The sequence below is a fragment of the Poromitra crassiceps genome (genome assembly GCF_964638095.1).
Source record: "Poromitra crassiceps genome assembly, chromosome: 30".
Taxonomy (NCBI): Eukaryota; Metazoa; Chordata; class Actinopteri; order Beryciformes; family Melamphaidae; genus Poromitra; species Poromitra crassiceps.
Window position 1 is genome coordinate 4156961 of NC_139652.1, and position 13577 is coordinate 4170537.

Consider the following 13577-nt stretch of genomic DNA (forward strand, 5'->3'; position numbering starts at 1 on the left):
CCTCTCTCTCTCTCTCTCTCTCTCTCTCTCTCCCTCCCTCTCTTTCTCTTTCTCTCTCTCTCTCCCTCTCTTTCGCTCCCTCCCTCTCTCTCTCTCTCTCTCTCCCTCCCTCTCTTTCTCTTTCTCTCTCTCTCTCCCCCTCTCTCTCTCTCTCTCCCTCTCTCTCTCTCTCTCTCTCTCTCCCTCTCTCCCTCTCTTTCTCTCTCTCTCTCTCTCTCTCTCTCTCCCTCTCACAAAAGGTCTGGTGATTAACAGTGCAGGGTGGTTGATGGTGACCTGACCAATAGGTTTTTAGCCCGGGTTACTCCAGGGCTCGGCAGCGAATGTCCTTCCTGTGATGCAAATGAACATGTTTGTACTGTTCTGAATGGTTTGTTTGTGAAGCTGGGTGAGGTGTTTAGTGTTGAAGCTGGGTGAGGTGTTCAGTGTTGAAGCTGGGTGAGGTGTTTAGTGTTGAAGCTGGGTGAGGTGTTCAGTGTTGAAGCTGGGTGAGGTGTTCAGTGTTGAAGCTGGGTGAGGTGTTTAGTGTTGAAGCTGGGTGAGGTGTTTAGTGTTGAAGCTGGGTGAGGTGTTTAGTGTTGAAGCTGGGTGAGGTGTTCAGTGTTGAAGCTGGGTGAGGTGTTCAGTGTTGAAGCTGGGTGAGGTGTTCAGTGTTGAAGCTGGGTGAGGTGTTTAGTGTTGAAGCTGGGTGAGGTGTTCAGTGTTGAAGCTGGGTGAGGTGTTTAGTGTTGAAGCTAGGTGAGGTGTTTAGTGTTGAAGCTGGGTGAGGTGTTTAGTGTTGAAGCTGGGTGAGGTGTTTAGTGTTGAAGCTGGGTGAGGTGTTTAGTGTTGAAGCTGGGTGAGGTGTTTAGTGTTGAAGCTGGGTGAGGTGTTCAGTGTTGAAGCTGGGTGAGGTGTTTAGTGTTGAAGCTGGGTGAGGTGTTTAGTGTTGAAGCTGGGTGAGGTGTTTAGTGTTGAAGCTGGGTGAGGTGTTTAGTGTTGAAGCTGGGTGAGGTGTTTAGTGTTGAAGCTGGGTGAGGTGTTCAGTGTTGAAGCTGGGTGAGGTGTTCAGTGTTGAAGCTGGGTGAGGTGTTCAGTGTTGAAGCTGGGTGAGGTGTTCAGTGTTGAAGCTGGGTGAGGTGTTCAGTGTTGAAGCTGGGTGAGGTGTTCAGTGTTGAAGCTTTCATTTTGGGGCCTGTGTATTCACTCAGGAGGAAACATGTGGGCACTTTAATGCACTTCCTGTTTGGACAGGCTAAGCTAAGCTAGCCATTTAGCTAACAGGCAGGAACAAGGTGAGAGGTGCTGGGCAGACTGATCCTGTGGCTGTGGTCAGGAGGACGGTCACAGCTCACCTCAGGATGGAGGACATGTAGTATGTAGGAGGGGCTGAGGGGGGCAGTCTGCACTGTGGAGGAGGAGGGGCTGAGGGGGGCAGTCTGCACTGTGGAGGAGGAGGGGCTGAGGAGGGCAGTCTGCACTGTGGGGGAGGAGGGGCTGAGGGGGGCAGTCTGCACTGTGGAGGAGGAGGGGCTGAGGGGGGCAGTCTGCACTGTGGAGGAGGAGGGGCTGAGGAGGGCAGTCTGCACTGTAGGGGAGGAGGGGCTGAGGGGGGCAGTCTGCACTGTGGGGGAGGAGGGGCTGAGGGGGGCAGTCTGTACTGTGGGGGAGGAGGGGCTGAGGGGGGCAGTCTGCACTGTGGAGGAGTTAAGTTTACACTATAGCTACATTAGTCAACTATAAGTGACCACATGACCAAATGATCATGTGATGATATGAATATGAAAACATGAATGGTGACGGGCACACCAACACATACAACATTCCTTTCATGGGCATATACAGTATAGGCCTTTGAAGAATATCATTCTCATAATGTTGTGTAGGTTAAATAAGGCTTGCAGTCATGTAATGGAGGAGCCACAGTAAAGGAAAACTTCAACAATCGATCAATATGATCAGATAGCGTATTTCACCTGTATCATTCTGATTGACATTAAATGGATTATATGATCGGTGATATCTGTCCATGTAGGTAGGCTGCAGTAGAGCCGCCACACGTCTCATCATAATGATAACAGGAACCAAATCAATATCTGTGTGCATATAGGCTATGTCGTCTATAACAACTCAAATCACATGAAACATTGCTGTGCTCTCACTATCTCACCAGATACAACGGTCAGGTGATAAAAAGCTATTGCTGTTTTATTTCAGACAAACTACAGTACGTTGTGTATGAAATGATGAAAGACTGAACTTGTGGGTGGGGGAGGGCAGATCTTGTTTTACAGGTGCAGGGGCATAATCTAAATGCCATGGTGGGCAGTTGATTTTATTTTATTTTATTATTGCCCATGTCTCGGAGGAAGCATGGAGCCAGTTTCGGCTCTCCCCAGATCGGCAGACGGTGCAGTAGCAACCATGATAAAAAAAAAAAAAAAAAAAAATGGCAGTTGATTTTTTTAATTATATTTGTAACCTGCCCCACGTAAATATCAGATGATCTATGATCTATGATGTCACTGCTGAGCTGTAATGATGTCATGGACAGGGATCATCATCTTACCTCTTAGCTTTGGTCCGGCTGTCAAGTTCCCCAGACAGAGACAGATCATCCAGTCTCTCCTCACACTCACTCATAGATCCAACACCTTGACACAAACACACCAACATGATGGACTCAGTCATTACTACCAGCTTTCATTACAGGATACATCACTTCTGCTGTTCCCTTAACATATTACTACCATGGTGTGTAGCTACTATGATAGTACTGTACTATATATGCAGGTTATTTTCATTGCTTTTTGCTGGACTTGGCTTTTTACATAATACTGTTTTTCTTTGTTGGTTGTGTATTTAGCAATTGGCAACGTGTGATGGTGGTTAATGGGACATGCAATGAGACACTAGCTTTTGGCATTATAATGGTGACAACATAATATGGCTATTTGGCAACAAAATAGCTTATCAGGAATGAGATAGACAGACAGACAGACAGACAGACAGACAGACAGACAGACAGATAGATAGATAGATAGATAGATAGATAGATAGATAGATAGATGGACAGACAGATAGATATATAGATAGGTAGATATATAGATAGATAGACAGACAGACAGAGAGACAGACAGACAGACAGACAGACAGACAGACAGATAGATAGATAGATAGATAGATAGATAGATAGATAGATATTGATTGATTGATTGATTGATGCTATGAGCCATTGTGTGGAAAGAAGAATCATACCCTCATTACCTTTGGGTCGTGAGCTGGTGTTTAGCAGTCTCTGCAGGAGATCCTTCCTGTCGATCTGCATTAAAACTTTCTCAGTCACCTCCAGCATGTCTCCACAGTAGACCTGCACCATCTTATCCGCAGTCTCCTCCCTCGTTTTTGCCTCGTCCAGTTTGCTCTTTGGGATGGCTGGAAAACCTCCCAGGAACTCAGGATGGTTCAGGTACCACTTGAACTTCGTGAACTCATCATCTCCCAAATTGTCCAAAGTTTTGATGAGCAGCTGTATAGGCGCCTCCATCGCCGCTCACCTTTAAAATGACAGAAGATATTCAACTCCAAGAACAATTTCCCCACATAAATAGATTAATCTCTTTGCAAGATCATTTTATCAGCCAGGTCATACAAGTAATCGCTAATGTAATTGGTAATATTTGGGTAACACTTTATAATAATGTTCAGTCGTAAGTCATTGATAAGCCTTTAGTTAATCATGAACTATCCATTTACAAAACATGAATATACATTTGTAGATGATTAATACATGTTATGTTAACATAATACAAATGTGTTTTAAGTCATCTATAAACCTTTAGTAAATGAAATGTTCCTCACCTGTTGTAAATAATGTGTAAATAATTTACAATTCATTTACAAGGCTTTCTGCATCCCCTAATCTAAAGTGTAAACATTCATGACACATAAATGTGTTACATACAAGGGGTAGCTTTGTCTGTCAACATTGGAGCTAATGCGGAAGTGTCTCTTTGCCTGCAGGGGGCGACCCATTGCTTTGTGGACTTCTGTTTTGAAGCCTTAAGTATGGCCTCAGTAAACACTTTCCTAATGCATTCATGGTCTCAATCGCTAGTTTCAGACTATGTTGTAGTTGCAGACTATGTTTTGGGGCGTGATTGACAGGTCGCTTGTCCACTGATCAAACAGCTCGCCGATCACGGACCAATAGCAGGCCGTGCTCTGTGGGAAACCCATGGACTTGTGTCAAGATCCAAGATGGCAATGGCCAAAATGCCATACATGAGGCGTCAAAAAACATAAGTCCACAGACCAATGGGTCGCCCCCTGCAGGCCATTCGAAATTATGCAGGTTTAAGTGCACTTCCACATTGGCTTCAATTTTGACAGAGCTACCCCCTTGTATGTAACACATTTATGTGTGATGAATGGTTTACACTTTAGATTAGGGGATGCAGAAAGCCTTGTAAATTAATTGTAAATGATTTACACATCATTTATAACAGGTGAGGAACACTTCATTTACTAAAAGTTTATAGATGACCTACAACACATTTGTCATATGTTAACATAATATTTATTAATCATCTACAAATGTATTCATGTTTTGTAAGTGATTAGTTCATCATTAACTAAAGGCTTATAAATGACTTACAACTGAACGTTATTATAAAGTGTTACCGAGTACGGTATACACCACTTTTGCTTGATTTTTTTAACAGCATTTACTTGTACTTTTACTTAAGTACATTTAATATCAGAAAATTACTTTTGATACTTAAGTACAGAAAATATGAGCTACTTTGAGACTTCTACTCAAGTAATATTCTAATGAGTGACTTTTACTTTTACCAAAGTCTTTTTCTGGGAAGATATCTTTACTTTTACTCAAGTATTGTTTTCGAGTACTTTATACACTACTGATGTCATCTTAGTTAGTAGCGCCCTCTGTAGGCCTAATATGAAGCGGTCAGTTTACCACCCCGCTCTGAAGTCCTGATCTGCCTGCAGAAAGTCAACCAGCCGTTTCTCTCTTTATGAGGAGTCATGTGACTGAAAGACGCTCATCTCGCAGAGTATCAGACACAGATGGAATAAAACTGGCTTAATTTAACGGTTTAATAAACTGCGTCATGTAGGCCTTCTGTGAAGTACAGGGCCACCGCCCACATCAACTTCCCTCTTTGTTTTACTGATGTCATTATCTCACTATGACTGGAGGTGGCAGAGATGAAGATGCTACGCTTCTCCCTGGGAGTGACGAGGCTGGACAAGATTAGGGCTGGGCGATATGGCCTCTAAAGAATATCGCGATGTTTTTCGGCTATATCGCGATACACGATATATATCTCGATATTTTTGAAATCTCTCATAAATGCTCAATTTAACCCTTCAGGGTTCATACACATTTTGACCAATGGATTTCCATGACTTTTCCATAAGTTCTTAACCTGTATTTTATGCACACCTGGGGTAAAAAAGAAGAAGAAAGGGCAGATAGTGAGCAAAGATGGATGATTTAATATTCCATAGCTCTGACCTACGCAAATCTGACATCACTGTGAACACAAACAACACTTCTGAATATGATTGTTTTAGTAAAGTATCACTCAATAGTCAATACAAAAAATAATGGCTTTTATAGAACCGAAAGCCTAGCTGCTTAGTCTGCAGATAAAACATAAAAAATTACATTTAGACTCTGTGGCTTTATTGGCATGACGGCAACATATAAGCGGTCTGAATTTTGCATTGGGGCCAGTTCTATAGTGGGGAAAGCCTCACTGTATACGCCATCATATGTGTCGTTTCACTTTTGACTGAAAAATGATGCCTCTAGTCTAGATTAAAGAAAATACACGTATGTGATGTTGACTTTTACAGTATGTAGGCTATGTGCGCATTCGTTTTCCTTATAGATCATGACTGCCCTGCAGCTAGCTACGTTAGCTTGCATGTAACGTATTAGCGTTAGTTGCTTTTGGAGACAAACCCTGGACGTTTCATTTTGAGTAATGCATGAGGTTCTCTATGGTTTACGCCAGCTCTGGGAGTATGAAGTGCTTTAAATGCGGGGATTTTGGTCACAACAAGCTTGTGGAGCGCTGCCCTGCAACTAGGTAGCCTAACCAGCTAGCTAACGTTAGCCCCGACCACAACAGCTAACGTTAACGCTAAACAAATCCGCTGCCTCATCCCCACGTTTGGTTTAGCGTAACGCCAGCTCAGACTTTCCTTTAATCTCAGAAACCTTGCGGGACATGTATTGCAAATCGCAATAGTGGTTGTTTTGTTATCATTTGAAACTGTCAACAGCTACACTGGAGGCGGCCATGTTTCGCTAACTGCGCCTGCTTGCTTGGGTTGGTTGGTGCGGACGGGTGATTTCGAATCGCACATAGGTTAAGACATAGGTTAAGGACGGGTGTGTCTGACGCGGTTTGACGCGTTTGACGTATCCATGTGATTCCCCCTCCCTTTTGAGTGTGACAGAGCTCTCGCTTGAGAGGGAGAGCTGGCAAGAGGAAACGTGAAGCGAGTCATGCCGGCGGCTTAAGTTATAAACAATGCGTGACAATTATACTCGAATGTTCGCGATATAGTCATTTCTACATCTCACGTGGCACAAGCCGCGATACATCGAGTATATTCGATATATCGCCCAGCCCTAGACAAGATAAAGAATGATTACATCCGAGGAACCGCCCATGTCGCGCAGTTTGGACAGAAAGTGAGAGAGGCAAGACTGAGATGGTATGGACATGTGCGGAGGAGGGAGGTGGGGTACATCGGGAGGAGGATGCTGGAGATGGAGCTGCCAGGAAAGAGGAGGAGGGGAAGGCCCAAGAGGAGGTTCATGGACGCAGTGAAAGAGGACATGCAGGCAGAGGGCGTGACGGAGGACGATGCAGAGGACAGGAACCGATGGAAACAGATGATCCACTGTGGCGACCCCTGACGGGAACAGCCGAAAGGAGAAGAAGAAGATTATCTCACTATGACATCTTTTCTATGAGCGTTACTTTGAGAGAGAGAAAACGGGCAGGTGAACGCAGGAGAAGACCGCAGACACACTGACTCAGAGACTTTGACAAGAAACACGGATGTTCTAACTCTGAAAATGGTGACATCATACCATCGAGAGCATACACAAAATACGATCAGAAATAATTCACTTTAGCATAAGTCCAGGGTGCGAACTACGGGGGAGCTGGGGGGGCTTTGGCTCCCCTTAAAGAAATAGTAGACCCCCTGAAAACATGACTTGTGAAATTTGGGGGGGTCTCTAAATTATTGACTAATATATATTACCCCATGTATTTTCTATTTCTTTTTCTGTACCTTCATAGTGAATAATGCGTAGAATTACGCTATTTTAATCGTATGATTCAGAGTGTGCTCAATCACTGTCAAATTCACTGTAAGCCCCTATACCGACATGCATGCTGTTCTTATCATCACCACATCGAAGCGTGGCGGCACAGGTGCAAATCAAACGTCACTCACGCGGGCAGGTCAGATTTAAAACAACAGCAAGATGTCAAAAAGAAAACAAGGCAGTTTGACAAACTTTACATTCACGAAGAAATGGAAGCAGCCGTCAGTTGAACAGCAACAAGTCGCTTAAGGGCCGGCTCTAGTCATATTGGAGCCCTAGGCGAGACTTGATTTGGCGCCCCCCCCCCCCCCCCCCCCACACACACACACACACACACACATACATGTACATCTGTGAACTGTGAATCACCAGCATTTATTATTATTATTATTATCATATAAAGATTTTGGTCGTTTGAAGCCAGATTTATAGGAATATCTCATTTTAAATTAACATTAGGATTAGATTTACTCCTTTTCTCACTCCCATGTCACCACCACCTGCTCTCCTGCAGGGCTTGAAATTAACTTTTGATCACCAGTCAATATAGCTGCTAGATTTTAAAGTTACCAGCCAATTAGAATTTCCACTAGCCAAAATGTTTTTCTTGAAATAAACCAGAATATGAGTGCCACTGGGTTAATATAAGTATCAGTAGAAAATATGTTATAGCATAATGAATCTATACATTACAGTATTTCACTGATAAATTGTGTGATTTCAAATTGTGTCAAAATGAAGAGATTTTTGTTTATTTATCCATTTATTTATTTTTACATGTAAATTGGTAGCAGGAGTCACTGGTTACTCTGTTTATCCAGGCCTTACTTGTATACTTTATTTTTTTATAAATATTATGAGGGGTTGCCCCTTTTTCACTTAGGCACGCACCAGGCCCCTAAACTGTCTGTGTACGTCTCTGGATAGCAGCAGCAGCAGCTTGTTACTTGCACGTTGGTTTCTCCCACAATCTGCTCTGCTGTTTCACTCACGTCTTTTCTCTTCCCCACCCTCTCTCTCTCTCTCGCTCCCCTTCTGTCAATAATCACAGTATCTGTAGGTTCTTCACAATAAAAATTGTCCTCCTGGTGCTTTGTCAATGAGTTCGCCTGAATCAGCAGAAATGTTTCAAAACAGTTCCAGACTACTGAAAGCGACCACGATTAAACGCTAGTCTAGTAGATGTCAAACAGAAACAAAACTAAAAAAGAGGGAAACTAAACTAAAGCAGCCTACAGCCTTTTAAAATGTATTTTCCTGGTTCCCTTTTGATGGGGAAGAGAAGGCACTAAGGCAGGTGACACTCACCACCACCTCCGACGTAGGCTACTCAGCTGCTGCACTGACGCTGTCTGTGACAAGCGGCTTGTCGGGATTCGCGCAATCCTGCGCCCAATTTCAGGCACTGTTTGTGCAGAAAAGGAGGGGGCGCCTGGGCGCACACCAGCGATTTTAGTTTTTGTTTGTTTGTTGTTTTGTGAGGGCTACAGAGCGCCCTAGCCGAACTGGCGCCCCAGGCAGGAAACTGTTTCGCCTGTAGGGCGAGCCGGCCCTTCTACTTCAAACGCAGATGTGGAAAAAGTGACGAGACGTGAAGCTGGAATACCTCCAAGTCCTCCCGCATATGGAGGACTGTTTGTGAGATGGAATGCGTCAGGAACTTCACAGTGAGTGGGACATGTGCGTTATGGAGTGGATAAAAGTGTTGGGCAGAGATATCATGTTCTTGCGATGCAGTGTCTATGGAGAGCAGTGCGCCCGTTTCGCCTTTCTGTGCTCTCAGTACCCTCCCTCCCTCACTGTGTGCGCAGCGCGCTTTAATGGAGAGAACGTTGAAGGGAGCAGTCCTTTCTGAGGCACGCGCAAGCAGCTGTCCGCACCGGGTCGCGCGCACGTCCGGTTGCACCCCCCCCCCCCCCCCCCCCCCCCCCCCCGGTGAAAAAGTCGGCTCCCCCGAAAGTCACAGTATAGTTCGCACTGTCGCACACTGCATAAGTCTCCTATTTTGGGATCATAAAGGTGACTGAATAATAGGCCTATATAGGAATACTAATGTAGTAATACTGTAACACCCACCCTGCTTCAGCCGTGTCTCTCCTGTTCTGTGCTCGCAAAATGGATTCAGTCTGAATTAACTGCCACACACTTTATACTTTACTTTCACTTTCAACAGTTTGCTTAATAACAATAAACAGGGACGTAAACTCAGTGGAAAAACACTCAAATCATTAACTTAACACAAGTGCGAGAAGGTGACTGTTCCCTCACCTAAAGGCACCTAAAGGTGACTAGTTTCATCCCTGAATAAAATAATGATTTGAATAATAATGTAGTAAATAACACTCACCCTGCTTCTCCCTCCTGCTCTGCTCTCTCAATGTAAAATGGAGTCGGTCTGACTCGCTCTGCTCTGAGCTGAGACATTTTACTTTCACTTTCAACAGTTTGCTCCGCCTCACAGCCCCTGCACACCAACATGGGCGGTGAGCGACAGTGGCGCCGGAACGAGTTTGTAATTAGGGGGGCAAAAGGGCGCCGGCAAAAAAGAAAATCTAATTTTAAATTAACATTAGGATTATACTGTAGTGATGTCATTATTCAGTATTTTCTCCTTTTCTCACTCACTTGGTGACCTGCTCTCCCTTTAGGTCATTTTACAATTACACTACAACAGACAGCAACACAGGCAGAAACACTGCACTATTAATATTATTATTATTATTATTAGGGGTTCAAGCCCTGAAGGGGCTGAAACCCTATTGTTTCTGCTCAATAAATAGTTTTCGAATCGGCCTGAAGGTGGCGCTATAATCAAAGGTTGTACGTTAAAGGCCATAACTTCCACGCCGTTTCTCCGATTTTCAAACTTTTTCTTGGACATGTTCAGGTGAACCTGCTCTACAAATTTGCCTCAAGGACCCTCAAGGTCCATCTGGAAAATTTTTGAGATATTTTGAAAAGTTTGGAAAACACATTTTTGACATCTCCTCCTAGACTGTTTGACCGATAGATCGGCCAGGAAGCATCTATGGAGCAAGCTCTACAATCCTGATTTTTTGGATTTTTGAAATCTACTTTAGTTAATCGTTAAAGTTGTGAGAGGGCGTGGCCTCTCAGCTAAATTGTCATAACTTCATGACCGATTAACAAATCTTCACGAAACCTGTTGGCGATCTTCGGAGACAATCCCAGACCATGTGTGTCAAATTCTGTGCAATTCGACCAAAAGGGGGCGCATAAACGCCAGAAATGGGCGTTGTCTAACACAAAAAAGGCTGTAACTCCACACCTGTTTGTCCAATGATCGCAAAACTTGTCAGATATATCAAGGAGCATGTCCTAGTCAAAATCAGAAGTTTTGTCATCATTGGTGAAAGTGGGCGGGGTGTATGGTGTAAGCATGTAATAGCGGTAAATCAGGGCCATTCGCATAATCGGTTGCAAACTTCTCAGCCTCATCTGGAATGGCATTACTGACATGCTATTTCGCTATTTGACCAAAAGGGGGCGCAGCAGACGTGCAATGTGGGCATGGCCTAACACAAAATATGCCGTAACTTCACACCCGTTTGTAACTCCCAGGCTGTTTCTCCAATTTTCAAGCAACTTTTGTTGTTCACCTGAATGTGCTCTACAAATTTGCCTCAAGGACTATTACGTGATCAATTTGCACAAGGCTTGAACCCTTGCCATTGCCGCTTGCGGCTATATTTATTATTATCATTATCACTCTGAAACACAGTGCAAAACTTGTCATCTCAACACAAAAATAAAATCAAACTAAGCCCTATACTATACCATTATAGCAGCAGCCAATGACAACACATTCAAGCCATCCTAAAGTGCAGTGCAGTAACTCACAATGCAAACACGATCAACTCGCGTGTACTCGCACTCGCCCTGTCAAGCCCTGCCCCGCTGCTGCAGCGTGGTTGGCTGCCTTGCTGTATTTCCGTCTTCAATTGGTCTATTTCGGTTTTGGCCCCTCCTCTCGTCTTGTCGTTTGCGATGTCCTGACGCCAGGTATCCCAGCATGCTTTGCAAGGTGGCGAGCGACAGACTGCAGCGAGGGAAGGAGGGGCCATTTCGAAATCGACCAATTGAAGACGGAAATACAGCAAGCTGTAGCTTAGCTGTATCGGGCTCTATCATCCCACTGGCCTTAAATTAGCGCTTAGCGCCAGGCGCAGCCCATATTAGTGGGCGTGGACCGGCGCAGTCGATATTTTCGTGTCGCCGCTACACGCAGCCTTAAGCATTATAACCACGCCTTTTAAGCGTAGAATTATTCACAACGTGCTCATTGGAGAAGTGCAGTAAACGAATCACAATGTCCCTTTCATGTTCCATTCCACGGAGCGATCCAATCCGGTCAGAAAAGCACGACCAAAGCACTCTGAGCTCCCCCCTCCCTCTTTCATCCCCGTCTGTCTCCATATGACTGAATGAATGAATGAATGAGCTTTATTTGTCATTGTCACAAAACAAGTTTTAAGAACAATGAAATTGAAGCAATCCCCTAGGTGCGTTTAGACAAGACAATAAGTTAGGTAATAAAGATAATGGTATAAAAGTAATGAGGTAATAAAGGGTAAAAGTGTCTAGTGTATCACAGTATGAGGTAATAAAATAAAATAAAAATAAAAATAAAAATAAAAATAAAAATAAAAATAAAAATAAAAATAAAAATAAAAATAAAAATAAAAATAAAAATAAAAAGTGTAAAAAGTGTCTAGTGTCAGGTTTGTTCTGTGTACACTCTATATACATTCCACTTACATTCCCCTTAGCACTTACATTCCCCTTAGCATCTTGCACAGTCTTATATACATCAAGCATCGACATTGAACTTGGTTCTGTGTGTGCATTCTTGAATATTCTATGTACATATTCTTATTATTATTCTATATATTCTATATATATCTATATATATATATTCTATATATACAGTCTACATACAGTATATCTAAGATAACTGTGTTAGGGCATAGCGCAGCTATGGCTCTTGGAAATAAACTGTCTCTGAACCGACTCGGTAATATGGAATATATATTATTGCATATTATTATGCTTCTCAAACCAATCTCACTGCAGTTTAAATACAGAAAGCATGTAAATACGCTACACTATAGCAAGATCAAAGTGAAAAGAATGTTCTAAACGCATCGGCTAGAAAAATATAGCCTATCCCTGGATGTCATAGGTGAAAGTTTGGGCAGAATGATATCGTTTTCTCTCGCTACCTTTTCTTCTTCCCCACTGCACAGGTAGGATGATGCAACAGCCTCTGAATGACAGGGCTCAAAACTACGGTATAACAACTTTTTTTTTCATCGGTCATTGTGCCTGTCTGATGCGTGAGAGAGAGGGAGTGAGAGAGAGAGAGGAGGAGAGAGAGTGAGATGGCAGAGGAGAGCTGCGCACAATTACGCACAGTAATATCCCTGGCGCACTGAATAAGGCCTGGTTTTGAAAAGCGCTAAACGCTAAATTAACACCAGGGGGGAAGATAGCGTTAGGCCGGTATTTAAGGCCGAAATGCCCATTCTGGCCTATTCTGGCACTGTGCCACGCCTCTTCGGCGTAAAAGGCGCATTTCGGAGCCTAAAAACATGATGCTATCTTCTTCTTTTTGTGTTTAACGCCAGTTTAGCACCTAACGCCAGTGGGAACATAGGGGCATGTCTGCAAATATGATGTAAATACAACCAGTAGGTAGAAAATGACATGGAATCCAGTTGATAATCCCTCTTTCAGGGAAGGCATTTTTGCACTGTGGTGAATCACTTCTTTGATTCATTGAATGACTTTTTCAGTAAAATTAGAAACCATGACCATCCATCCAATTCATCAAGGGGACCATCTGTGAAAGTATATGTAAAAACAACCAGTAGGCAGTAAATGACATGGGATTAACTTGGAACTCCCTCTTTCAGGATAGGTGTTTTTTGCACTTTTTTCACCTATGTGGTGAAGCACTTTATTGATGATTTTAATGACTTTTGCATTAAAAGTACATTTGGTGACCATCCATTTCAGGAAGGGGACATGTCAAAGTTACGTAAAAACAAGGTCACGATTTGTTCTACCCCGGGCAGGGGTATATACCTTAAAAACTAAGGCTTTTTTGAGGGTCTGTTCCTGCACTAAGATGCTAGCTACAGGTTAACGAGTGTTCAGGGTCACAGGGTGATCAAATTAATCAGTGAAGTGGTTC

General features: G+C 43.4%; 1 protein-coding gene across 1 annotated transcript in view; it reads right to left on the reverse strand.

The window, feature by feature from the left end:
• LOC310800612 (uncharacterized protein) overlaps positions 1-9739 on the reverse strand; it is a 13294-nt gene extending 3555 nt beyond the window's left edge. Inside the window, exons 1-3 of the mRNA XM_083663242.1 lie at positions 9708-9739; positions 3247-3536; positions 2549-2633 (exon numbers count right to left, since the gene is read on the reverse strand). Of these exons, the coding sequence (XP_083519368.1) occupies positions 2549-2633; positions 3247-3526 (365 nt within the window). The 5' untranslated portion in view covers positions 3527-3536; positions 9708-9739. The remainder of the gene's footprint in view (positions 1-2548; positions 2634-3246; positions 3537-9707) is intronic.
• Between the last annotated feature and the right edge of the window lie 3838 nt (positions 9740-13577).